This window comes from Microcebus murinus, chromosome 2 (genome assembly GCF_040939455.1).
Source record: "Microcebus murinus isolate Inina chromosome 2, M.murinus_Inina_mat1.0, whole genome shotgun sequence".
NCBI classification, from domain to species: domain Eukaryota; kingdom Metazoa; phylum Chordata; class Mammalia; order Primates; family Cheirogaleidae; genus Microcebus; species Microcebus murinus.
Genome location: NC_134105.1, coordinates 102,432,416 through 102,459,533, shown reverse-complemented (window position 1 = coordinate 102,459,533; position 27,118 = coordinate 102,432,416). Strand labels below are relative to the sequence as shown.

Sequence of the window (27,118 nt, the reverse complement as noted above, 5' to 3'; positions counted from 1 at the left end):
GCTCCTTCTCCTCCTGGGCACTGGCTGGGGCCTCACCGAAGCACTGCTGGAGCCGGACTCCTCTTCAGCATTGGGGGGCTGTGTGGCATTCTTACGACTTCGAGGGCTGGACAGAGCTGCTTTTCGCCGGCTCTTGGGTGGTTTGGTGGAAGAGTCCTCATATTCCTCTGCCAGGGAGAAGAGATCACTGAACCTAAGAGAAAGGAGAATGAGCTCTGAGTGGGGCATGCTGGTCCTAGGGCCACCTCCCGCCCTCTTCTCCCCCAGGCCTGGGTCTCTGTTTTTCTTCAACTCTAGGTAAGTCTGTGTCCCCAGCAGGCCTCCTGTCCCCTAGGCCTTCTTCCCACTGCTTCCTAAAGCCAAAAGCGGAAGGAGCCTCACTTCATCTTGTGGGCTTCGTCACAGCTCGCCTGGACATGCTGCAGCGCCTGGAGGATTGGGGTCTGGCTAAAAACTAGAGGGAGAAGAAAGGGAGAGCAGGAGAGGAAAAACAATCAGATGTCTGGGAGCTTACTCAATAGTACCCAAAGGTTTTATCCAAAGAGTTTGGGTTTTGTCCCTGGGTGTCGTGCCCCTGACCCCAGCGTGGCCCCAGGTGGTCTGAGCCGGGGCAGCCCACACACTAGACTCGGGGAGGGCTGGGAAGCATACAGTTCTGCTTGGTGTTGGTCAGGTTGAGCCGCAGGTTATCCAGGTGCTCCAGGATCTGCTCCAGAGTCAGCTGGGCGAGCTTGCTGCTAGAGCTCCTCAGGCTGTGAAGGAAGGAATAGAGTCAGAATCTGAGCCGGGGGGAGGGTTCCAGGAATGGAGACACCCTCCAGCCCACCAGGGTCCTCTACCCCACACCAGCGTCCCCCTGTAAGGCAGAGGCAACCCATACAGGGAGGAGGACAGGCAGGCTTTGTGGGCTAGGTTGGGGTAAGGGAGATGTGCACAGAACATGGAAGCCCTGCCATGGCGGTACTGCATGCCGTGTGGCTTCAGACCACTAGATGTCACCAACAAACCAGGCTGGAACTGCAATGGACCCCCCCCCCCACTGTCACAGGGCAGCAGTCACTGCAGACTGCCCTGGTAATGGCCTGTTGACAGTGGGCAGGAAATGTGAGCAGCCCTGCCTGGAGGGTTGACAGGGACCATGCCCCACCTCTGTCTCTTTCGAGGGAGGCTGTTGTTCTTGATGAGCAAGGACTTGATGTGCTCGGCCAGCAGCTCGTCGTGCTTCATGCACCAGTGCCGCAGGATGCTGGTGGTGAACTGGTCGTCAGGGTGGCAGGGCCGGCTCAGCACCATCTTCACCATCTCCTCGCTGGGCCTATGGGGCAAGGTGCCGGGTGCCGCTCGCAAAGCAGCCTCAGGGACTGCTCGATCCCTCCCACTCTTACTTCCCAAATGCCGCCCTCCCCACCCCCTCCACCCGAGCCCCACTGCAGCTTCCTACTCTCACATCCCTCTCCCTCTTCCCTTTGGGCCAAGAAATGCCTGGTTTCATCCTCTGCGGAAGCCAGGAGATGAGAAGTGAGACTCTTCAGTTTCCCTGGTGGTAGAAGGTGTGTGTGCGTGTGTGTTGGGAAGGAGGACCACCAAATCTCCCCACGCCCCCCAGAACTGTCAGGAAATGGGCCGGGGAGGCAAAAAGACAATCACGTGGTGTGTGCGTGTCCCTACCCCTGCCCTGCCGGAGCTGTGGGCCAGCCTGGAATCCAGCTTAAGGAAGGGGCAGGAGAGAGGGCTCTGAAGCCACAGCCCACAGCTCTCCGCCTTCCCACTGCCTCCAAGACACTGCACCATTTCCAGTCTCTTGGGCGAGAGGGGAGAGAAGGTGGAAGGAAGGCAAAAGGTAGGAAGGAAAAGATACACAGCTGTGGTTCCATTTATCTGGGGAGGCTGCTACAGCGCCTGTGATGGGAAAGGGGGTCTTCTGCGCTCTCCCCTCTACACCCACCCTGGCAGGGAGCACAGTGGGTTCAGCCGGCTCTGCTCTGTGTAGGTAGAGGAGAGGACAGTGTGTGATCCCTCTACTCTGACCCTTCCTCCTCTTAGATTAGACACGTGGCAGCTTGCAGTAGCATGGGGGAGGGGAGCAGGAGCCACCAGGGATTAGAACTGCTGTGGCAGCAGGAAACAGGGATGTCCGGTCCCCACCTCCCCACCTCCAAGGGCAGCTCCTGGTGGGCAGGGGGGTATGTTGAGAGGAAGCCCAGATCCCGGGGGAGCTGCTTATTTGTAAGACCTACTGGGGGAAGGGCAAAATAAGCAGATGTCAACGACAGGAAAAAAACACAGCAAAAGGAGCAGGACAGAAGCCCTTTATACCACAGTATCTCTTGTATGTCGGGACTGAAGGCTAAAGAGCCCCTGGGGTAGAACTCACTTCTCTCTTCGGAGCTGAAGCAGGAGGCAGGACAGGGCCTCTGGGTGCTCTGTGAGGGAAGGAGAGGGCAATGTATGACTCCGGGAAGGAACCCGGGCACCTTTCTCATTCCCCAACCAACAGCCACTGGAGGAGCAAGGACAGTCTTCAACCAGGAGCCGGGAGGAAGCCCCGACCCCACTCCTATCTAGTCCCTGGGCCGCGCAAGCCCCTGTGCAGTCCTGGCTCACCGTGGCCCTGCCCTGGTGCACTGTGGTAGGGAAGGGGGCAGTGGATCTGGGCTTGGCCAGAGCCCCAGCTGGACAGGTCATGTCCTCTCCTACTTGCCTCCAACCCACAACCCTACTCACCCTTGTATTTGAGGTGCTGCAGGATGGGGATTATGGTCTCCAGGGGGATGTTGTGGGCCAGGAAGAGCTGCCAGGCACAATATTGCTCAAAGGTTTCCCAGTCCAGGCTCTGAACTGCAAGAGACAGGACAAACATCTCTCTCCCCATCACACACACACACGCGCGCACGGCTAGTCCACTGACTAGCAGCACCCCAAGCAGGGATGGGACAATGATACAGAGGCAGGGACAGTGTCCCTAAATCTAGACCCTTTCCCTTCCCACACAACACTGATTTCCAGTCTTCTCACAGCTTCTGTACTCCCACGAGCCCCGAGGTTGGAGGGGCAAGGTAAGTCCTTCCAATTAACAGAGCAAGAAACAGACCCAGAGGGACACTGCCCAAGGCCACACAGCAGGGTGCTGCCACCCCTTAACTTCCCAGCCCCAGAGTCAGCTTTTCGGATGGTGAAAAGCACACATGGCTGACACCCCACTCCTGTCTCCTCTCAGGTACCTAAGAGGTTTGGTCACTTACTGAGTATGTTGAGGACTGAGTCTTTTCGAAACATGACCAGGTTCCCCATCATCACATGGCAGACCAGCTCCTGCAGCTAAGGAGGTGGAAGAAGGCAGAACCCATGAGCCCTTAAAAAGGCCAGGAAGCTAGTATGGAGGGAAGAGGAGGGTGAATAAGGGAATAACTCAAGAGGAAGTGAAAACCTAGTTTAAAGGGATGGGGACGAGACGGCACATGATGAATGCTGCAGTCTCTGGAGGATGAAGGGGCTGGTAAGGTAACACCAGGTCTGTATGGGAGCCATAGGCTTATTTTGGGCAAAAATAGTTGTGGAAAACAATCCCCCACATCCTGATAGCAGAGGGAAAACAGGGAACTTCTCTACCTGGCTTTAGTCTGGGCCTGAGGAGGAGGGAAGGATCCCGGGAGGCTGGGCTCTCAGCACAGGTATGGGCAGGGGGAAAGCAAAGGAAGGACCCTTGAGTGCTAGACTTCGTCTTTTTTTTTTTTTTTTTGAGACAGGGTCTCACTTTGTCGTCTAGGCTAGAGTACAGTAGTGTCAGCCTAGCTCATAGCAACCTCAAACTCCTAGGCTCAAGCGATCCTCCTGCCTCAGCCTCCTGGGTACCTGAGACTATAGGCACATGCTGCCACACCCAACTAATTTTTTTTTTTTTTTTTTTTTTTTGAGACAGAGTCTCGCTTTGTTGCCCAGGCTAGAGTGAGTGCCGTGGCGTCAGCCTAGCTCACAGCAACCTCAAACTCCTGGGCTCGAGTGATCCTTCTGCCTCAGCCTCCCGGGTAGCTGGGACTACAGGCATGCGCCACCATGCCCGGCTAATTTTTTTTTATATATATATCAGTTGGCCAATTAATTTCTTTCTATTTATAGTAGAGACGGGGTCTCGCTCTTGCTCAGGCTGGTTTTGAACTCCTGACCTTGAGCAATCCGCCTGCCTCGGCCTCCCAAGAGCTAGGATTACAGGCGTGAGCCACAGCGCCCGGCCTCCAACTAATTTTTTTATTTTTTATAGACATGGGGTCTTACCATGTTGCCCAGGCTAGTCTCAAACTCCTGGGCTCAAGTGATCTTCTCACCTTGGCCTCCCAAAGTGCTAGAATTACAGGCATAAGCCGCTACACCTGGCCTGGGCTTCCTCTTTTATGAATGGGAACTGAGTGGAGAAAAGGAGAACAGAGAACTAGGACCTCTGTTTAGGCCTGAGATGGACCCAAGCAAAGCTACAGCCTCTTGGGGACCTATGCGTGGTAGAAAGGTTAAGTAGAAATGGTCTGACCATTTTCATTCTAAGCCAAGGGAAAGGCATACAGTTGAAAGCTAAATAAACAATCCCCTCAGCTTTCCCTATGGAAACAAGAATGCCCAAAGAATATGGAGAATAAGGGAAACTCTAGATAGGGTTCACCTGCCACCCTTGGGACCCACTTTCCTTCCCAGTTGCTACAGCCAAAGGTGCACACACCTACAACAGGAGCAGAGTGCCTGGGAGCATGGGCTCCCTGTCTGCAAGCCTGCAGACAAAGCAGAGGTCCTGACTTCCCCAGTCCTGCCTTCTGGGCCTCTCTGGGGATGTCAAGGCTCCATGTGGGCCGGGCGTAGTAGCTCACACCTGTAATCCTAGCACTCTGGGAGGCCGAGGCGGGAGGATAGCTCGAGGTCAGGAGTTCCAAACCAGCCTAAGCAAGAGCGAGACCCCGTCTCTACTATAAATGGAAAGAAATTAATCGGCCAACTAATATAGAGAGAAAAAATTAGCCGGGCATGGTAGCGCATGCCTGTAGTCCCAGCTACTTGGGAGGCTGAGGCAGTAGGATTGCTTGAGCCCAGGAGTTTGAGGTTGCTGTGAGCTGGGCTGACGCCACGGCACTCACTCTAGCCTGGGCAACAAAGTGAGACCCTGTCTCAAAAAAAAAAAAAAAAGGCTCCATGTGTACCTGTGCAGAGTCGATAACAGCCACGATCATGTTCAGCAGCTCTCCGCTCCTCAGGGTTTCATCTGGAAACTGGGTAGAAAAAGAGAGAGGAAGACTCCAGGGTGGACTGCTTAGCTTTCATCTCATAACCCATTTTTCTTCCTTATCACATGCTCAGGGTCTGAGTATGTCAGCCAGACACAGGGTCTAATATAACCCCCTAAACAGAGATCCAACAGCTATGAAGCTGAAAGATTTGAAAAACTTGAAGACCCCAACTGTTGTTATTTATGTGTTTACACTATGTGTGTAAGGAAAGGAACAGGGAGCCATACAGAGATAAAGCCAGAGCTGAAAGGACTGGACACGAGGGCTGGTTCTGTGTGGGAGTGGCAGCCAAGAAACCCAACCTGTGCTGACCCTCAGCCAAAAAACAGAAGGTGTAGAGTGTCTAGGGGTGGGAGGGCTGTGCCGGGTAGGCAGGGCCACATCTAGAGACGGGGAGCAGGGAAAGGGAAGTGCCTTGTGTCTGGCATCTGCACCCCTCTTCCCTCCACTGCTGGGCTGAGATCACAGTTCCTCCTAATGTGCCCACACCCTGGGTCCTCATTTCCTTCTTCTGAGAAATTCTACCAAAAGGAGTAAGAGCTGATACCTCCTGCATCCCAGTTCCTAGAGAAGAGTTTAAGTGAACCAGGGGAATGAGAGTCAGTCTCCATGACAGAAACCCTTACCTTTGGGAACCAGTAGAGAGACTGCAAGGGCGAGCCATCAGAGAGCAAGAGGGCTTGGGATATATGAACGAGGATCTGATTTAGAGGACCGGTCATGGGTCCAGATGATGGGGCCCAACTTGAGAAGCCAAGTATATAGGCCCAGGTCTCCACTCACAACACAGTTAAACCAAAGGATTATAATTCTGAGAGTCTTAGAAAATTTTAAACTTTGAATAAAGAGAGATAGAAGGAGGGGACAGTTATGGTATAGGAAGCAATGGTCTACCAAAGTTAGCAGGGGTGGGCAAAGGAAGGCTAGGGTTGTAGATGATGCTCAGAGTATACACTGAGGTGGGCAGTCTCCCGTGAGCCCCTGCACTGCTGCCCCCACTCCCCAGCACGGATACGGATGGAGGCACCAACCTCTGTGTAGATGGAGGGTGTGAGGTGGCACAGTAGCCGCACGTCGTCCTCCTGGCAGGCCTTCATGTCCATCATTAGGCATGTGTGCAGGTCGCCCAGCTGAGTGGCCTGGGCAAATGACTCGTACAGGTTCATCTTCCCCGCAGCAGCTTTGCTACACACAAGACCAGATAGGCCTAAGCCAGCAGCCTCATCCCAGCACCCACCTTCAAACACCCTTGAAGTAGGCTCTCACTCTGGAATTGCCTATCCACTCTAGATGTGCATCTGTCTCATGTTTCTCCCTGTCACCGTCCCCAAGGGCTTGACAACTTATGGGAACCAGGAGACACTCAATTTTTTCTTTTTTTTTCTTTTTTTTGAGACAAAGTCTCATTCTGTCACCCCACGTAGAGTGTAGTGACATCACTGTAGCTTAATGCAACCTCAAATTCTTGGGCTCAAGCAATACTCCTACCCTAGCCTCCTGAGTAGATGGGACTACAGGCACGTGCCATAACGCCTAGCTAATTTTTCTATTTTTTGTAGAGACAGGGTCTTGCTCTTGCTCAGGCTGGTCTCAAACTCTTAGGCTCAAGCAATCCTCCCGCCTCGGCCTCCCAGTGTGCTAGGATTACAGGCTTGAGCCATCGCGCCCGGCCTGAGACACTCCTCTTTCTCCCCATGCTTCCCCAGTGCTCCAGATAGGGCTCTGACCACAATGAGTGAAGCTACTGACTGATGAGCGCCAAGAAAAGTGGGCTCAGGTCAGGCTTTCTCTCTTGCTTTCTGGGCTCTAACCATGAGGGCAATAACACCTCACACCATACAAAAAACTCAAAATGGTTTATAGGCCTAAAAGTAAGAACCAAAGCCACAGAACTAAAACTACGTTCTCTTAGAGAAAACATAGGAATAAACCTTCATGACATCGAAAGCACATGTGACAAAAGAAAAAAAACATAAATTTGACTTCATAAAAACTTAACACTCTTGTGATCCAAAGGATGCCATCAAAAAAGTGAAGATATGCCCTTGTCCTGGTGTTGGAAAAAACAAAAAACAAAAAAAAAATGAAGACAATCCACAGAATGGGGGAAAATATTTGCAAATCATGTATCTGATAAAGGACTTGTATCCAGAATATATAAATAACTCTTATAGGCCAGGCGTGGTGGCTCACGCCTGTAATCCTAGCACTCTGGGAGGCCGAGGCAGGAGGATTGCTCGAGGTCAGGAGTTCGAAACCAGCCTGAGCAAGAGCGAGACCCCGTCTCTACTATAAATAGAAAGAAATTAATTGGCCAACTAATATATATAGAAAAAAAAAATTAGCCGGGCATGGTGGCACATGCCTGTAGTCCCAGCTACTTGGGAGGCTGAGGCAGGAGGATGGCGTGAGCCCAGGAGTTTGAGGTTGTTGTGAGCTAGGCTGACGCCACAGCACTCTAGCCTGGGCAACAAAGCGAGACTCTGTCTCAAAAAAAAAAAAAAAAAAAAAAAAACTCTTATAAAAGTCAACAATAGGCTGGGCGCAGTGGCTCACGCCTGTAATCCTAGCACTCTGGGAGGCTGAGGCGGGCGGATTGTTCGAGGTCAGGAATTTGAAACCAGCCTCAGCAAGAGCGAGACCCCGTCTCTACTATAAATACAAAGAAATTAATTGGCCAACTAATATATATATAGAAAAAATTAACCGGGCATGGTGGCGCATGCCTGTAGTCTCAGCTACTTGGGAGGCTGAGAGGCAGAAGGACTGCTTGAGCCCAAGAGTTTGAGGTTGCTGTGAGCTAGGCTGACGCCACAGCACTCACTCTATCCTGGGCAACAAGGGGAGACTCTGTCTTAAAAAAAAAAAACAATAGTCAACAATAAAAAGACAAATAACCAAATTAAAAATGGGAAAGGATTTGAATAGACATTTCTCCAAAGGGAATATACAAATGGCCAATAAATGCATGAAAAAATGCTCAACATCATTAGCCATCAGGGAAATACAAACTAAAACCACAATGAGATTCCATTTCACATCCACTAGGATAGTTGGAGTCAAAAAGTCAGACAATTAAAAAAAAAAAAAAAAAAAGCACAGAGACTACAGGAGAAAAAGCCAGATAATAACAAGTGCTGGGGAGCATGTGGAGTAATCAGAACTCTCACATGTGGCTGGCGGGGATGTAAAAGTAGCTGCAGCCACACTGGAAAACAGTTTTGCAGTTCCCTGCCAGTGTAAAAACAGATTTTTCTGCATGATCCAGCAATTCCACTCCTAGGTATTTACCCAAGACAACTGAAAACATATATCCACACAAAAACTTGTACATGAATGTTCACAGCGTCTCCACCTGCGATAGCAAAAAAGTGGAAACAACCCAAATGTCCACCAACAGACAAATAGATAAACAAAATGTGGTGTATCCATACAGTGGAATAGTACTTGGCCATAAAAAGGAATGAAGAGGCTGGGCATGGTGGCTCAAGCCTGTAATCCTAGCACTCTAGGAAGCCGAGGCAGGAGGACCCTTTGAGCTCAGGAGTTCAAGACCAGCCTGAGCAAGAGTGAGATCCCGTCTCTACTAAAAAAATAGAAAGAAATTAACTATACAACTAAAAAAAAAAAAAAATATATATATATATATATATATATATATATATATATGAAAAAAATTCGGTGGGCATTGTGGTGCATGCCTGTAGTACCAGCTATTCGGGAGGCTGAGGCAGGAGGATTGCTTGAGCCCAGGAGTTTGAGGTTGCTGTGAGCTAGGCTGACGCCACAGCACTCTAGCCCGGCCCAACAGAGTGAGACTCTGTCTCAAACAAACAAACAAAAAACATTATGTTAGGTGAAAAAAGTGAGTCACAAAAGATCACACATTGTTTGATCCATTTATCTGAAATGTCCAGAATAAGTAAATCTACAGAGACAGAGGGCAGATCAGTGGTTGCTAGGTCAAGGGAAGAATGGGAACGGGACTGCTAATGGGTATGGGGTTTCTTTTTAGGGTGATGTAAGTTAGATTGATCCCATCAGTTAAACATTAGTGATAGTTGTACAACTTTGTGAATGTACTACTGAATTGTGTACTTTAAAAGGGTGAATTTTATATATAGCTATTATTAAAAAACAAACAAACAAAAACCAGCAAATACATGGAAGGCCCTGGTAATGACAGCCAAGGGTGGGAAAGTCAGTGTGTAGGAGGAGACAGGAACTGTGGGGATATACCCACCTGGCCCTCAGGTAGTAGAGCAGGTGGTAGCCAATCTTGGGCTGCTTCTGATATAGCTCAGAGAGAAGGTCCAGAAGCAGAGAGAAGCTGCTGTTGTCTTCCTGCATCTGGCATAGGTTCCTGGAGGACAAGGGGGAGAGGAGAGGAGCAGAGCTTTACCTATGGCAGACTCTCCTATGGAGCTTCTGGGGTGGCATGGGCTCTGTGCCCACTGTATACCTCATTCCTGGAAAGGGGCCCCTCTACCCCAGGATGAGCGCACAGTGTGCTGTCAGGGAAGACAGAGGACAGTGTGACATCTCCTACAGTTGGGTGCTTACCTAAATATTAGGTAGAGAGGCTTTCCTACAGACTCCTCCAGGGACCTACAAGAGGAAGGTTACATATGAGAGTCCACATGAGGGGAGAGGAGGTGGGCTGCAGGCAGATATTATAGAGGACCAGCTTAAGACCAGATGCCAGCCTGCTCCTTTCCTACCCCAAAGGCAAACTTTCTGCTGCTCCAGAGGCTTAGTAACAGAGAAAACAGGTTCCTAACATGGAATCACAATTTGAGGTTGTCATCCTCATTGAAGGTGAGACTCTTGCCCTTCAGGAAGAGAGTCCAGTCCAGGGTCCAATCCCACATGATTCAGCAAAGGTTGGGGCTACTGGGCCCAGCAGTAGGGGTTGAAGCAAAGGGAGTGTGTACCTCTTAGTATACATGGTGTTGAGTAGGCAAAAATAAACCCTTGTTTAAATGAAGCAGTACATATAAGAATAAAAACACTAAGTGAATAGGTTATTTTTCTTAAGTTCATGGCAAAGAGCATCTTGGATCCGGACTAAAAGAGAACACTCTGGCTCCTGAGTTAGGGGGGTTAGGGAAGATGAGCCTTACTCCTCGGTAATCTCCTCAGGCAGCACTTCCCCTCGAAAGTGGGCCTTGAAGAGCTCCTGCAGGCAGGAAGCAAGGACAGACAGCTGCTCCGAGTCAAAGTCTTCCTGGGTGGTGAGACAAGGGAAGGAATATCACTACCTAGACCCAAGCCTTCCTGCTCCCACTATCCCACAGCCTTGGAATTCACATTTCCACCTCTAGGATCAGCAAGCTCCCCACCCCCATCAGAGGGAACCCATGTGGGGAGGGAGAAGGACAGAGTCAGTGTCCCAAGGAGATGTCTGCATGGGGAGCTCTATGCTGAGCAGGCTGGGCTGCTTCCTCCCTAAGGGGCTGGGTTCCTCCTCACCTCCAGGACCTGGTCCACAATTTCCTGCATGACCTCACACTGGGCCTCCGTATCACTGCAGGACAGAAGTGAGAGGAAATCCCAGGGACATAAATGATAGCAGAGGGCAGGACACACACCCAGAACAGTGCACACAAACACACTCACATGCACAACATGCACAAAGACAAAACAAAGAGCTCTGTGTAAAATCCCAGCTTGGGGGTTGGGGGAGGCTGTAGGGCAGAATTTGCTGCTCTTGGGCAGAGGCCCAAAGAAAGGGGAAATCCCCAGCAACCCTGCTTTGGTTCTCAGAGGCTCTTCTCCCCAGAATCTATGGAGTGGGAACCCGAGGTGTTAGGGAGCGAGGCTACCCCACCCCCGGCCCATACCCTTGAAGGCAAACTGCAGAAAAATAACCTCAGAAAGCTTCAACTACCTCTCCACACACTCCCATCACATTTTCCTCCAGCCTCCACCATCCTGCCACACCTACCAAGCACCAGGTAGACAGCCTGGGGCTGGACCTCCTTAGGTGGAGAGTGAGGTCTGCACCTACCTCCCCTTCTGTAGCTGGAGTACTTTGTCCCTTAGGGACTCATCCAACTGGTCAAGGTAAGGGGTGATATCAACAGGCTCCTCCACGACTGTCTCCTTGATAGGGTGGAAGCGAAACTCTCTCTTCTTTCCTGAGGTAGTCATTTGGGAGAGAAGTCAGTTTGCCCAGATGCTAGCAACACAGACAGTCCCCTAAACCATCTGTCCCTTCCTCACATGCCCTAAGTGTGCACCTGTGTACTCAATGTTGTGTGAGTGCCTAAAGCATCTCCCTGAGTGTGCACACGTCCTAGCTCTTACAAGCAAAAAAGTGCAGGAACCACTTCTTTTTCCTTCCTGCCCTCAGTGTTGAGTACAGGGCTCTGCACTCGGAGTCTCATCCAGTAAACCTATTAACAAAACTTTAACTCACAGGGCAAAGGTGATAGGAAGGTTGTAGAGAGGCTGCTACTACAAATTGGTCTCTCTGGGTTGACACAAGCCTGAATGAGCCATTGTTGGTAGCCTCACCTTTGCTATTGAGATCCTCCTCGTCGTCACTGAAGGCTGCCTCCGCGTTGTCGTAGCAACTCTCATCCTTATCCGACATATGGTTGTCCATCTCCATGGAAACTGGCTCCTCAATTTTAACTTGGGAGTAAAGAAAGAAAAGGCATTTGATGGCCTCCCGTGTCCTCTAGCATGTCCCATGCTTCTGGGAAGGGAGATTGGAGGGCAAGTGGAAGAATAAGGAGTTTATGACCTAAGTGGATTACTGACCCTAGAAGGACAAACCTCTTGTCCTCACAACCCTCCATGACCTACAGGGGGATGCTGCCAGGAATAAGAACAGCACAGAACATGACTGCTGTATGCTCACCTCAGAATTAGTGACTAGAGTAAGACCAGGGATAGTCCCAAGTATTCTTTAATTTTAAACCAAGTTGGGATGTACCACTTAGCTAAAGGCCTTTATTGACAAATGAAGTTCCATAAAAAAATAAATAAATAAAAACAAGTTGAGATGTACTGCTTGGCTTAAGGTCTTATCCCAAAACAAAAACGTGTGGTGGGGAGATGGCAGTCTGGAATTAGAAGCAAGATTTGAGACCTAACATGACAACCTCTCATCAGGGGCCAGGGCCAAGAGCTCGACAGAGAAAAGAGACAGGCAAAGTTAAAGTGAGATAAACAAACATTACAAGAAAGGCTTTTATCTCCTGAGAAGGGGTTAATAAGAGAAAAAAATTAAAGTTAAGAGAGCAAGAAAGATGAGCAAAAGTCAGATAAGATTAGATGAAGAGAGAGAACCAAGAGAGACAACACAAAAATGAATAAGCAGAAAAATTAGGGAAGGAAAGGCTGTGATGGGCAGTGTCACAGAGGTGGAAAACTGCACAGGGACAACATCCTAAACAGGACTCTGGTCTGAGAGCCTTGGATGGTGTGTCCCTGCTTTGACACAGGTGATGGAAGGGGAGGGCTCCATACCTTCCACAGGTGGAGATGGTGAGCTGCAGAATTCAGGAAACTTCTCTCTCAGCATTGCCCGCAGCTCCTTATCCAATTTAGGATTGTCAAACAGGGGAGCCAGGTGTCTAATGGGGAACACAAATGAAGGTCAGCATCAGAGCCCCTCACTTCTAGCTCATCGCGGAGTTAACGAGATAGGTCTAAACCCAATCTGTATAACTAGGCCATACTCAGATTATCGGAAGGAGTCAACATGGAGCATGAAGGCATTTGAAGCCCTTGGTAAATAAGGTGGCACGAAAGAAATTCCTCTAAGTCAGGAGGACATATACCCAGCAGCCTGAGGCGGAATTGGTACTTTTTACACATGTCAAGGAAAAAGGCCAGCAGTGGTATGGCAGTATCTGGATGCACCTGACCTACAGGTGACTGGACCTCATGAAAAATGGGAAAACAACCTCCCCACCCCACCCCCAAACTTCTTACGCCAAGACCCGTTTCTCCACAATGTGGTTGAGGGAGGAAAAGACACCTTGCCGCACGTGGCCCTCCAGTGGTGGATAGAAGTTGGGAATAATCTGGAAGGGAAGAATGGGAGGAGAAAATGAGCACAGGACGCTTTATCCAGTGTTCTGCTGAACCAGATCTAAAAAGCTGCTTTGGTTTGATCAGGGGACACTGGGGAGTAAGGCTGCAGAGAGGATGGTGTTTCTGACCATTCCGGGCCACTAATATGGGAGACTCTTACTGGACCTGGCTGCTCCTCAAGGAGACGAGATTCTACCAGGAGTCATAGTCCCTGTAGTTGAGAAACCCCATGGAAACATGGGAAGACCCACTGGAGACAGTGGGAATATGGAAGGGAAGCATTCACTGAGGGGACAGGACCCATGGCCACTTCTGCTCCCACAGTCAAGGGCGCTGAGAAGACTCATTCACTGGGAGATGAGGGGGATACACTTAATTCTGCTCGTCCGGGCATGGGGAGAAAAGAGAGCTGGGGCACTTACGCGGCACATGAAGTCCAGGAGTGTGGCAGTGATGGCTGGGTGAGGCTTCATGGAGTGATGCATGACCAGGATAGCCGGTTCTGGACAAGGTGGAATTAAAGGGCCCCCCACATCAGAGAGTCTGTTTCCAACTACATAAGATCGGATGCTAATATACATGAACAGCTCTGGGGATGCTGTGTCTATTCCTCCCATTCCCACTGAGCACACCCAAAAGCAGACAGCCCCGCAAACAGCTCTTACCCCTTACCTCCCTTCTTGCCCCTAGTACTTGGTGTGGAGAAGGGAGGTAGTAGGAGAGGAAAAGCAGGACATGGTATAGCCTTTCCTCTGCCTAGGACATCCCACAGCTCAAGCCTAAGGCTGTGGTGAGAGGGGCGAAGTGACTGCTCAGCCTCATCAAAGCAATTCTTCTAGGTCAAGGGAGAACTGATGAAGAACAACGGAAATGCTCCCAGATAAGCTGCCTCCACTCCACGCTGCCCTGAGATTTATGACTGCTATCACTAAGACAAGGCAGTGGGGACTTGGGGGATGGGGAAGTGGCACTGCCTGGTCTCAGTCACATACCTATGTTCATAATGCTATCCTTGTCTGGACTAAAGAACAGCCAGTCGTAAAACAAAGCCAGCTTGGCATTAGAGGCAGCAACATTTGACTGGAAAAGAGAGGAGAAAGAAAAAGAGGGCTAGTTTCATCAACCAGCTCCCTTCCAAGGCCCAAGGCAGATTCCAGGGCCCATTTAGCTGCCTCATCTATGAAAGTCAGTTCCTAATGAAACAGGGTGGAATGCCCACGGGGTGAGGGACACCTGGGTCTGTGTTACATCTGAGTGTAAGTAAGCAGCCTTACCAACCGAGAGGATGGGGACTGGCCTGGGTTCTTCATATACTCAGGAGTACACATCTCTGAGCCCCATAAAAGAGAACCCTTATGCTGAGAGTCCACCGATCACCCCTGAGCTGAGGCAACACTCAGACCACCCCCCTGGGCTGCCCTTGCTGGGCTCCCCCAGCACATTCCTGAAGAAGAGACCCCTTAGGAACAGGCTGTTGTCATATCTGAATCAGCACATTCCAAAGACCTAGTCAGATGGGGGAGGAGTAACCCTGTCAGAAGAGGTCAGGGGGCAGCCAGATGCCAGAGAATGGACAGTTTCCCACCCCAGGCACAGGGAGGGAAATGCTGGGAAGGAAATGGCTCCACTGCAGATTTACTACAGAGAAGGGAAGTATCCAAGCTGATGCCAAAAGGCATGGAGGTGAGGGCCTAAAGACTGCAAGCTCTGAATTAAGAAAGGAACAATTCAGAGGAATAGCCATTATGTAGTTCCTGGAAGCTAAAACGAAAAAGGCAGGAATCCCTCAGAAATCCAAGCTTTGGAGGTTGGCGATAGAACCTGTTCAACCCCAAACCCAGGTGGGAAATAATGAGTATAAGTAAATTTCTAGAGACTCAAAGGGAAGTGGGGCCAAAGGCCAATGCATTCAAGAGAACCACAGTGAAAAAGAGGCCTTTAGGGGTGAGATAGGCCTGTAGTGAGGAAGAAGCATGGAAATATGGGGAACACGAAGGAAGTGGCACCCTTCACCACCTAATATCCTCTGCCCCGTGGCCCAGCCCCTCACCGTGCATGTTGTCAGGAGCCAACCAATGATGGCCCACCGAGGCAAGATATCTGAACTCAGTACTTCATTAGAAGGGTGGACTACCCCACAGATGTAGCGAATGAGGTCACAGCGCAGAGACTGACTATCTGGAGTTGACAGGTACTGGCGCTGGAACCAATCCTGATATCGCTTTTGTTGACCAAACCGTACCTAGGAGAAGTTGGAAAAAGAAACTTAGAAGGAAGGGTGGGGTCCCTGAACAGAGGATAACAAGCAACATTCAACTCTAGCATTGACTTAGACCTCCATTTCTTCCCAAAGCATATTCATTAGCTCATACTGTCTCTCCAGTTTCCCCTCTTTTGGGAGGACTTCCTAATTTAAGAGCATCCTGACAGTTTCTAGTTTGCCTTGCACATGCCAGTGGCACATTCATTTCTGCCACTAAGCTGATACTTTATTTACCCCCAACTGCAATTGTCGTCCACTTTTGGCTCCTTACTCCTGGTACTGATTCTCCAGTCATAAGCATAATCTTTTCTCATTTTCTTGAGCCACTGGTGAACAGCAAGGAATGTTCCTCAAGGATGAGAGCTGAGCCTGTTCACCACTCAGCACTGAGAGATTCCTGCTGCTGAGCAACCTAACAGAACCATTATCCAAGGCATAGACTCAACAAACCCTCTTGCAGCTAGTTCTTCCCCCAAACAGACCCTAAATGGTTACAAACAGTAATACCAAATAAGGAAAAAGATCTAGTCTTCCTCTTCTATCCCCCATCTGTCAGAAGAAATCAACCAAAATAGAGCAAAAGGGTAACAAAATAAACAAAAAGATACCTCTATACCAATACTGTCAAACAGAACATTTTTGCAATGATGGTGGCTATTGAGCACTTGAAATGCAGCTATTGTGACTGAGATACTGAATTTTTAATTTTATTTTACTAACTTAAATTTAAATTGCAACACATGGCTACCAAATGGGACAGCACAGATCTAGACAGTTCTGCATGACTTGGGAAACTGAAAGCTGGCTAGGGCAGCAGTTTCCTAAAGCCAGACTGATTGTAAGGAATTGCCTGGGAAGTTTGCTAAAAACACAGATTCCTGGCTGGGCGCTGTGGCTCATGCCTGTAATCCTAGCACTCTGGGAGGCCAATGCAGGTGGATCGTTTGAGCTTAGGAGTTCGAAACCAGCCTGACCAAGAGCGAGACCCCATCTCTACTAAAAAAAATAGAAAGAAATTAGCTGGACAACTAAAAATATATTAAAAAAATTAGCTGGGCATGGTAGCGCATGCCTGTAGTCCCAGCTACCTGGGAGGCTGAGGCAGAAGGATTGCTTGAGCCAGGAGTTTGAGGTTGCTGTGAGCTAGGCTGACGCCACGGCACTCTAGCTCAGGCTACAGAGTGAGACCCTATCTCAACAACAACAACAACAACAACAACAAAAACACAGACTCCTCAATCAGATTCTCTGAAAGAGTGGGACTCAGGAAACTGCACTTTTAACATGTTTCTCAGATAATTCTGTCCTAATTCAGCCATGTTTGGAAACCAAAAGGCCATAGCCTCTTCCTGAGAGCTCATGGTTTTCCTGGAGCAACTGTGGATTTTCCTACAATGAACACTCTACCCTTTTATAGCACATTTCACACTTCTAAATGATATTTGTATATAAGTACTGGTTTAATTACTGTTTTAGACAGATTAAAAGTGTCATAAGAGCTGGAATTGTATCTCTCTTGTTCAACACTGTACTCCCAATTCTTAGCACCATGCCCAGTGTGTAGGCACAGAATGAACAAAGGAAAGCAGCCAGCACCCAGACAGATCAGGGGCACCCACTTAGCCACCACTCCACTATAGAGTGGTGCACAATGGTAACAGATCCACAGACTCAAGCAAGAAGCCCAGCTAGCACCTGCATCTCCTCTTCCTGCTGCAATGGGTCAGCTTACCCGGGATGTCATGAAGAGGAGCTTAGTCTCCATGTCTGGGGTTAGACGACATGCTAGGAATTTTCGGGACGTTCTTGACTGAAGAAGCTGCAGGATACCTGAACCAAATGTGGAAGGGAAGAGAAAAGAAAGAAGCCTGAGAACCAGAAGGAATGGAAGACAGGTGGTGAAACTTGGCCAGGTACTGATGGCCCATGATCTTGATCATGGGTAAATTCTATTAATAAGACAAGACCAAGGGAAATCAAGCATAGGTGCAAGTGGGGATTCTAACCAGCATCTGTGTGTTCTGCTCCAACCATCCACCATCCCTAGGCCCCACCTACATTAATTCCCTTCTTCTGTTGGCCTTCCAGAGCCCCCTACCCACATGATTCCAGTTGGCAATAGGTTGCAAAGTTAAGGGAATAACATGGGAAACTGTAGCCTCTCTTCCTGTTCCTGATGGTCCTATCAAAAGATCAGGATCAATGTGGTATTCTGGTATGAGCACAAGCTCTGGAGTCAGAAAAACCTGGATTCAAATTGTGCCTTTGTCATTTACTAGCTGTGTAGCCTTGGGCAAATTACTTAATCTCTTTAACCCTCAGTTTATAAACATGGAAAGTAAAATACTCATCTTACTGGGCTATCCTGAAGACTAAATGAGTTAACATATGTGTGCCTAACACAGAGGAGGTACTCAAAGCAACTTAATACATGTTCAATATAAGGTAGGCCCAGCACTTTCCTCTCTTCTTTCCTGACTTCCCAGGTCCTGGACAATTGCTTTTAGTTTGTATATGTGCATGCACACACATGCAAGTGTGTGCTGGAGATGGGGTGGGGAGCAAAGCTGTACAGTTATTGTTCAGACCACATCAGGACCCTGGGAAAGGAAGGGCTTATGAAAAGGACCTTGTCAAAGTTAGGTACACAGAGACTCTTTCTCTCCCCCAAAGATTTTGGCCAAGCTGGATCCTTGGAATTAGAAGCAGGACTTCTCCCAGGGAGGAGTCTTCTCTTATAAGATTATTTCCAGCCCCTCTGCTGACTCAGTCTCACGAGTTGACCTCTGACTCCCCTGCTGGACTCAGCAAAGTTAGAAGCTGGTCATTGGCTCACCTCCTGAGCCAAGGAGCTGCCGGAGGGGAGGAGGAGGATCACAGTGCTCTGTCTTACTTTTTTCTTGGTAGTAATGACAACTGGAATCTGCCAAATAGGGGATGTCTAAGAACCACATGAATTGTTCTGCACCTCTGCCCCCATCCAGCTGTACTTGGCAAAGCCTACCCTGTCCCAAGCTTTCTATATGATAACCAGACTCCTACCTACCAAACTCTACCTATTTTTTCTAAGACACAGGATCTTGCTATGTAGTCCAGTCTGGTCCCGAACACCTGGGCTCAAGTGATTCTCCTGCCTCACCCTTTCAAGTCACTGGAATTACAGGTATGAGCCACTGGGTACAGCTCAACCTCTACCTTCTTGATTCAGGCAGGACATATACATTGACCTCCCACCTCTCAAGGCTATGATGACCAGGCCCTTACTTACCTGTGAACTGAGGACTCAAGGCCTGAGGGTTATGGATAATATCTTTCCAAAGCAGTTCAAATTCTGGTATCCTAGCAACATTCTGGAGTAGTCTTACAAGGTCTCGACCAATCATCAAACATTCCATGAACTTGATGGGGAGGAGAAGGAACAGGACAGAAAATAAAAACATGGATTGTTTACCTGCTGGAGGGAGGATAAAGGAACAACATGTTCTCAGGAGGGAAGGAAAGAGGGTTGAAGGGACTATATGATTTCTTCTGGAACCAAAGGATTGGCTCCTAGCTATTTAGGGGAAAAGAGCTGGAAGCTGGAGACTGATAACAAGAATGAGAGGTTAATGGGAAGTGCTGAAGCCCTGCTGGCTTTCACATTAACCTACTCCCCTTACCCAGAACTGTTTCGATCCAGTTCATGGGAGACTAAGATTCCAATAGAAGGGGACGGGCAAATTGAGCCCCAGACTATTCCAAAGTTCATCCTGTCCAATAGAGTTCAATAGAGTCCATAGAGTGGGTCCAATTCTGTGGTAACAGAAATGTCTATACCTGTGCAGTTCAGACAAAACCCATTAGCAATATGTGGCTAATGCAACTAAGAAACTGAATTTTAAAGTTTTATATAACATTAATTTTAATTTAAATCACCACATGTGGCCAGTGGCTACCATGTTAACACAGCTCTAAGATATCTTTCTTAGGAGATCTGATAGTGGACAATTCAAAATCCCACTTGAATATGGGAATTACCCAGGAGGGTAGGTGGGGGGATAATGTAATGGTGAGTCCAAAAGGACAGCTACTGCCTGTTGTACAATAGTGTTCATGAAGCTGACCAGGAAAATCCCTGGGATGCCAGCATAACGGGTAGCATTTCTAGGAACTAGGGCTGTTCCATACTGATTCCCCAGCCCTACCCTCACCTGCCTAACAATGAAAAACACTAGATCTTGGAGTACTTCCATCTCTAACAAGGCATTCCTGACCCAGCTGCACAAAACCTAAAGGTGCATGCTTGGCTGAGACTAGGGAAAAAAGCAAAAAAAGAAGAAAAACCTATAGAGGTAATCCCATCTTGAGTCTCACTTCCCCATGCTGTTTTGTCCAACACCCTCACCCGCTCCCGAAGCAGTGAGATGCAGAAGTCCACTTCCTTCTGCCGCAGAGCCTGAAGCTGGGCGGTCCCGTGGTGGTCGACGATGAGGCGGAGGTATGTGTAAACAGCCATGGCGATGAGGATGCTGCTCTTCAGTACCCACTCCCTAAAGGGAGGGAAGACACTGGCACCTCGCCCCATCTAGACCCACTCACTCTGCAATTCACCCCTGCCCCAGGTGTGGCTCCAGTGCCTCAGACATGTTTGATCATTAGACACAGGGAGTAGGTCCTTTGGTTTTTTGCTCGCTCACTCATGTTGCTATTATCAATCTTGGACTATCAATCTGCTAAGGCAAGGACAACTTCCTAATTTTCTCTACCAGGTGCCCAATAAAGATAGTGCTGAATGAAAGCAATTTCCACTTGTCACATAACTACTTAGTTTTGAATAAAATAACTTTGTTTGTGACTCCTTCATTCAAATATTTACTGAGTGTCTGTCATGTGCCAAGAAATGTGTGAGACACAGGTAAGCTACAGCTTCTACTCAGCTCAGACTATAGGGGACGAGTTTCGTTAAGTGTCCCTACGGTAACAGTTCTTGAATGTGGTGCAAAATCCTCTGGGGATTTCCAAGACCCTTTCAGGACCCTGAAGTTTTTAGAACATATTGTACTGGTCCTGTTATCTGTTTGTCATTAGCAGCCCACCATGACATAAACTTTTCCCTGGCTCTCTCTCTAGTCACCAGTAAGTCACCAGCCCTAAATCACAATCTGAAGAAAAGAACCCCATTCTGGATGGCAAAACCCATCTTCCCAGGAGTTTTATAATTTCCCTGGGGAAAAAGGGTATAATGAAAGAATTATTTGTTCCCTGCTGCTTTAACAGGGGTAGAGACAAGGATACAGTAAGGAAATTCCCAAAACTCTAATGCTCTAAGTGCCAAAATTGGGAAGCTGTCTCCCCAAGCAAATAGTTTGTAATGCCTTTGGCACTCTTGCTGGTGGGCAGGGAAGTGGAGTAAGAAAACATGAAGTTTAGTTAATCCAATCAGGCAACATCCTGATTCCGGAAAAGTGCTCAGGCCACCTAATTAAAAGACTCTGGCCTTTTCCTTTCACAAAATAAAAGCACTAGCCAAGGTCACTGGGGAGGGTTCCCTGCCCCCACCTGCTACCTTTTAACTCCACAGCCCTAGAAACACTTGGAAAGGAGTGAGAAGGAGGTTGTAGAAGAAGACACAGTTTTCAACTTCTAGGCACTTTCACCAAAAGAGTTTCGGTGTTTGGAGGGTAGGGAAAAGGCGGGGCAGTTATCTAACTGTTATTTGACATGAAACTCAGCTTTAAGGTATGGGGACAGGAGATATCTGGTACTAGGAACAAAATAAGAAATATCGCTTTTTAGGAAGATTGCTAACAGAAGTAATGAATACATCTGAATCCTAGAATGGTGTAATAAAGAGATAGAGAAAGATGAAAGTGAGACCCTCTGACTCAGGACACTAAAAAGGCACAGAGATCTGAGAGAAGAGACTGGTTAAAAGACTGCTAGGATTGCAGGTGCTAGTGCAACCATAAGAATAACAAGTGCTCCAGGCCCACATGTAGCTGCACATCCATGACCAGAGCATGCCACTAGGTGGCACTGCACAGCAGACCTGGCAGGGCTTTAGGCTTGGGCAGAGCACAGGACACAGCCAGAGTGAATAATGGGAGATCCATTCTAAACTGCATATAGTAGTAGGGCTACTATTAGCCTTCTCAATTGGTTGACTTCTATAGTGTCCAAACCCAGAAAGAGACTCTGAAATCAAGCAAGAGGAAGACTGAGGCCAAGGGAAATGCCTCACCCCCAAACAAGTTCAGATAGGAAACAATCCTCATTAAAATTTCTAGTTGAGCAAAGAAGGATCACAGATTAAGAAAAAAAAAAAAAAAATCCTTGTCATTTATTTTGATGAGGGAGGAAAAGAATCAGCCAGAAAGCCCAATATGTCCCGCTTATGGGCTCTATACCACCAGAGCCTCTAAGCTCTATGTGCAAACTCTACCAGGATTCACTGATCTCTATTACCTCCTCCTGCCCACTGCCCCCTATGCCACTTCAAAAACAGCATGGGTTGTATGGAGAGGCTTGGAAGGGAGAAAAGGGGTACCTGCCAGGCCTGGGTAGTTGGCTAGCCCCATGCTGCTGAGCTCATTCACCCTCAACTCCCCCCAAAGATAAACATTCCAAGGAGGTCTGCATCAAAAATAAACTCTTATCAGATGAAACCAGTTTTTGCTGCGGCTCTGAGATATTTTAGCAAAGACTTCTTTCCCATTCCTCCATCCATGGGGCCACACCATGGCATTAATTATTTCACTTGCCACCAAAACACTTGTCTCTCCCTCCCCTTTCCTTCCCCTCTCTAACTGAAGGTGTTCTTGGGCCACACAATCCCTCCATCCCAATTTCCCACACTCAAACCCCTGATGGCCATTATCTGGCTCTTGCCCCAGCCTTCATGGTGGACTCTACCTCTGCTCCGTCAGGATATCCAGAACACTTTCTGCCAACCAGATATTTTTGGCTGTAACATCTCCACCTGATTTCAAAGGGGGAAAAAGAAAGTCAGAGTAGCTTTGATTAGCAACTCAGCTAATCCAATACATCTCTTCATCCATCCTGCTGGTCCACTCTAACTGTTATTCCACCACTGTTGTCCTAAATGCTGGAATAAATATCATTCTATTCTGCCAGGCTTTAAAGTTTCCCCCTTTGCCTCCAGAGAAAAAAGAAGGGAAGGTTCTGGATTTTTCCAGAAACCAGAGCTGCTACTTTTCCATAGATTGGGAGCTGGAGTGGGAACACTCTGGCCCTTGAAAAGGACTGTATGAGAAACCCACAGTTAGAAAGAAAGAATGGTATCTCAGAGAGGGCCTGAGAGGTACAGGTGGCTGGCAACAGACATAGTCCAGCATCTGGACATCCTAAGTCCCATGCTCAGGCTCACAACTGGCCAAGAGTTTCTTGTTTCCAGTTAATAGTCTTCAGTGCTTGCTATGGAACGTCCTAAGGCAGAATTAACACACAACAATGCCAGACCAAACTCTTGGGATAAGAAATGGGGGCTGGAAGTGCCAAACAGTGAAGAAAGTGCCAAGAGAGAGGATAAAAATAGCCAGCACAATGCTATGTCTTGCCTCAGGTTCCAATTAAAAAATTCAATGTTCACATAGTCACACATCACACAGATTAAGGTTCATACACACCAAAACAGTGGCATGAGTGTTACATAAAATCCTAAAGAGGAAGCAAGGCCCCAATGGGCAAATGGTGAGGTAAAGTGGCAGGGTCATTTTTAAACAAACACATGCAATCTTGGGAGTAGCCTCTTGGATATTCATTGGCTCAGATGTCACTGATGCCAAGATGATAATACAACCTAAATGTCAGGGTCTGTTCTGTGACATAGTTTGTCCCTCAGACTGGCTCCAATTAGATGTTATGTTATTATTAGTGAGCAAGTGTTCAGAACATGGGGATGGAGCCAGGGAAGACGTCTAGGTTTCATAAAGAATAATGACATGGGAACAAATTATTTGCTCTCACTTCTCACCTCATTCCTTCCTAATCTGATATCTGTGAAGCCTCAAAGTGAAGACTGGCTAAATTAGGCCAAATATTCTGTCAGGCTCTAGGTTTGGCAAGGAAGAAAATGAGGCAAAACTTATTGCTTCAAAAGACCTCCTATGTTTTTCAATCAATTTCTTTCTGTAACATAGGTGGCCAGAAGATGTCTGTATCAGAAGAATACAGTCTAAGCAACTCAGGGATTGAGGCCCTTAGGCACATTCTCCATTGACTATAGTCAGTCTCTGGGCTCCCCTCCTTTTTTCCTTATGCTCCTGCCATCAAACTCACCTGCTATTTGCTTCATAAACGTCATGCACACACCATCGGCTCCCAGAACCCCACTCTTCACTAGTTCCCGAACCAACCACACCAACTAAAGGAAAGAGGAAAAAACAGATGAAGAGCAGGGCCTGTGAGTTTGAGAAAGGAGCTAACTCAATCACATTATAACTCAGGTGTACATGGGTAGGAGTGTGTTAGCCCCGATTCCTCCTTTCCTTCCCTGTAAGAGAGAGGAAAGGGAGGCCTGGAAGGGAGAAAAGGGGTACCTGCCAGGCCTGGGTAGTTGTCTGGCCCCATGCTGCTGAGCTCATCCTCCCTCAACTCCCCCCAAAGGTAAACATTCCAAGAAGGTCTGCATCATTCCTCTCTTTTCTTTCTGGCCTTACCTGAGTACGGCAGGTATCCTGCAACTTCAGGTACTTCTCCATAAGTATCTGGTTGATTTTATTCAGGACAATATTCATGCCATCACGACTCACCAGAGCCAAGTCACGGTAACACTGTGAGAAATGAGGTCTGTGAGCAGCCAACAGGCTGAGGATAACGCTGCTGACCCCACCTGTAGTGCACCCTCACCCTTGAGTTTCTTAAACTTAAATAATACCAATGGGATGCCAAGCAGCGGTGAAACACTTTCCTTCCACAGAGCTCCTCCATCCCAAACCTATCTTTTGCTCTGTCACACAGTGTGGGGAAAAGGAACTGGGCTATCCTCTAATAAGGCAGGAAAGCCTGCTGAGCAAGATTCCTGGTCCTGTCCCTGTCCCCCTCCCTCCCTTCTTAGGAAGTGTCACACTGTTTGATGCCACAAGCTGAGGGAAACCAGGTGGAGGCCATCTGCTTTTTATCTGCTAGTAAAAGGTCACCTCAGAATGGGTTTGGTTCAACAAGCCAGATAGGAACCCAAAGAGGTTTTTAGACCTGTACTGACCCAGCCAGATGCAGCAAAGGGAGTATTAAGGGAAGAGGATCAGGGCAGGCCCCAGACAGAAAGGGCAGAACCAGAACTGAATTTCCTTAACTAAATGTCTTTTTTCTTTTCACTGGGATGCCCCTTGCTTCTGCCAAGTATTGAAAAAGGAGAGTTCCTTTAGCATCCTCATCCCTGGGGGAGGTGAGGGAGGACATGCTAGTTTCTTCTGCGAAAGTCATTGCTTCCCTTCCCCTTAGAGCTTTTCTAACACTGTCTCTCTAGTGAGACAAGACTCCTGGAGGAACACTCTAGGGGACCTCATTAGCAACCTGCTTAGCTTGCTGAGTTCTATCCTGTCAGGGTCTCATCAGAAAGGGTAGAGATTAGGTAGGTAGCTTTCCACAACCTCTGAAGGCCAGTAGCAAAGATGGCATCAACAATAACAATAATAATAGTTAACAATCCTTGGCATGGTGCATAAACTTTATATTGTATAATATAATTTATTGCATTTGATACATAAAACAACCTTTGAAATAGATAATATTCATTATTATCTCTATTTTTACAAATGAGGAGACAGGCATAGAGAGGTTAAAGCAATTCATTCCAGGTCACATAAGAGATTAGAGGAAGAACCAGGATTCAAATCTAGGCAGTCCAATTCTAAATTCCACGCTTAACAACCTCTTATACCAACGTTAGAAATAACTAGAAGGAAAAGAGGCTTCCAGGGATGGAAGTAAGAGTTTGTGATGGTTTTGAGACAACTACATTTCTAAACTCTTTCATTCTGACTATTCAAAAGAGATGTACCCCTCAAGACCAGCTGCTCTCTGGCCTCAGTGTGACAAGAGACTCCTTACAGATGAGCTACTGTTACTTCCTTCTGCCTCTGTTGTCTTAGGTCAAATAAATTGATGTGATAAAAATACAACAGTTAGAGATCCCCTATGTGCCACAAATTTTATACCCAAAGAAGAGTTTATCTTCTGACTCCATCTGCAGGACAGTTGGGAGATCAAGAAAACAAGGAAACAGGGAAGAGATAAAGGAGCCCAGGTAACTGCTGCGAATGTGCTGGTCAGCAAATGTTGGTAATGAAGCCCTGGAGCCTCTCCCACAGGTAAGTCACAGAATGGGCAGAGGGGATGAGGGAGGTGACAGAAGGAAAATATGTGTCAGGCCAAAGATAGAGACAGTGCTAACCAGAGAAGACACTTGTTCAACTGAAAGCAGAAATCCTGGAAATGCAGAACAGACTCAGGACAGGGAAGAAGGACAAGTATCTCAGGAGATACAGGGTCAGATGAAGAAAGCAGACACCGTCTGCCTAATTCCATACTCCACCTAGGACCTTTATTAAACATAACTGCTGGTAACACATGGCAGCTGGGCACCAAGAGTATCATATCCCTGAGGCTACTGGTTGTCTTACCAATCTCTGTGCCAATTTGGTGACTGGCAGATGGGGAAAAAACCTCAGCAAAGAACAGAGAAGAAAAGCAGAGGGTCTCAAAAGAAAGGGAAGATGACAGGATGGCACTGAGGTAGCACAGCTATCCTGACCATATCAAGAGCAATATTGTTCCAGCCTAGGCCCTTATAGCCCCCAACCTTCTTTCTAGAGCTGCCTGGTGGGAATCACGCAGATCAAGAACTGCCTGGACCCTTGACCCTTTGATGAAGAAAGATCTTGGCACTGATGTTAGACCCTTTCCCATTACCTTTATCTACTGACTGCTGGAGCCTCCATAGCTTAGGCCTACAGCTCAGCCTCCCTCCTCAGCACAGGTCCCCAGCCTAGGCCTGTTCCACTGCTTAGTTCAGACATCAAATGGGATATTATAAACTCCAAGAGGCATTGCACAGTGGCTCACGCCTATAATCCCAGCACTTTGGGAGGCCAAGGAGGGCAGATCGCTTGAGCCCAGGTGACAGTGAGCTAGAATCATGCCACTGGACTCCAGCCTGAGCAACAGAGCAAGAGCCTATCTATGAAAAAATAAACCCAAAGAACATAAATATTCCTAGGAGCTGCCAAAAGAGCAGATGCAAATCACGAAGGTACAACTGGAACAAAATCCACCTTATGCATATTCTACTCTGTACCAATACCTGACCTGCTTTCTCCTTAACTGAGTCCTCTTGTTCGCCTATTCAATCTACCCACTAAATCCCAGAGAGCTGGCCCTAACACCTTGAACCTGCCTGCCAGTATTAACAAGTTTCTCAGCTTATGCTTTTCCAGAGCAGGTTTCTAATGTGTTCAAGACTCAGTTTTCACCATTATCTTCTCTGCCAACCCCACCACCTATATCTAGGCCTGTAGAGATTCAGAACAATTAAATCTCA

General features: G+C 48.0%; 1 protein-coding gene across 1 annotated transcript in view; it reads right to left on the bottom strand.

Annotated features, from left to right (window-relative positions):
- The window catches only part of INTS3 (integrator complex subunit 3), a 45,382-nt gene that overhangs the window by 1,657 nt on the left and 16,607 nt on the right, over nt 1-27,118 (bottom strand). Inside the window, exons 4-29 of the mRNA XM_012791227.3 lie at nt 24,237-24,350; nt 23,857-23,941; nt 22,471-22,537; nt 19,964-20,108; nt 18,848-18,977; nt 17,312-17,409; nt 15,367-15,558; nt 14,309-14,396; nt 13,739-13,818; nt 13,215-13,306; nt 12,747-12,853; nt 11,787-11,906; nt 11,278-11,407; nt 10,740-10,794; nt 10,391-10,494; nt 9,831-9,875; nt 9,511-9,630; nt 6,299-6,452; nt 5,181-5,249; nt 3,243-3,318; nt 2,725-2,838; nt 2,375-2,423; nt 1,148-1,315; nt 652-752; nt 382-454; nt 37-193 (exon numbers count right to left, since the gene is read on the bottom strand). Of these exons, the coding sequence (XP_012646681.1) occupies nt 37-193; nt 382-454; nt 652-752; nt 1,148-1,315; nt 2,375-2,423; nt 2,725-2,838; nt 3,243-3,318; nt 5,181-5,249; nt 6,299-6,452; nt 9,511-9,630; nt 9,831-9,875; nt 10,391-10,494; nt 10,740-10,794; nt 11,278-11,407; nt 11,787-11,906; nt 12,747-12,853; nt 13,215-13,306; nt 13,739-13,818; nt 14,309-14,396; nt 15,367-15,558; nt 17,312-17,409; nt 18,848-18,977; nt 19,964-20,108; nt 22,471-22,537; nt 23,857-23,941; nt 24,237-24,350 (2,733 nt within the window). The remainder of the gene's footprint in view (nt 1-36; nt 194-381; nt 455-651; nt 753-1,147; nt 1,316-2,374; nt 2,424-2,724; nt 2,839-3,242; nt 3,319-5,180; nt 5,250-6,298; nt 6,453-9,510; nt 9,631-9,830; nt 9,876-10,390; nt 10,495-10,739; nt 10,795-11,277; nt 11,408-11,786; nt 11,907-12,746; nt 12,854-13,214; nt 13,307-13,738; nt 13,819-14,308; nt 14,397-15,366; nt 15,559-17,311; nt 17,410-18,847; nt 18,978-19,963; nt 20,109-22,470; nt 22,538-23,856; nt 23,942-24,236; nt 24,351-27,118) is intronic.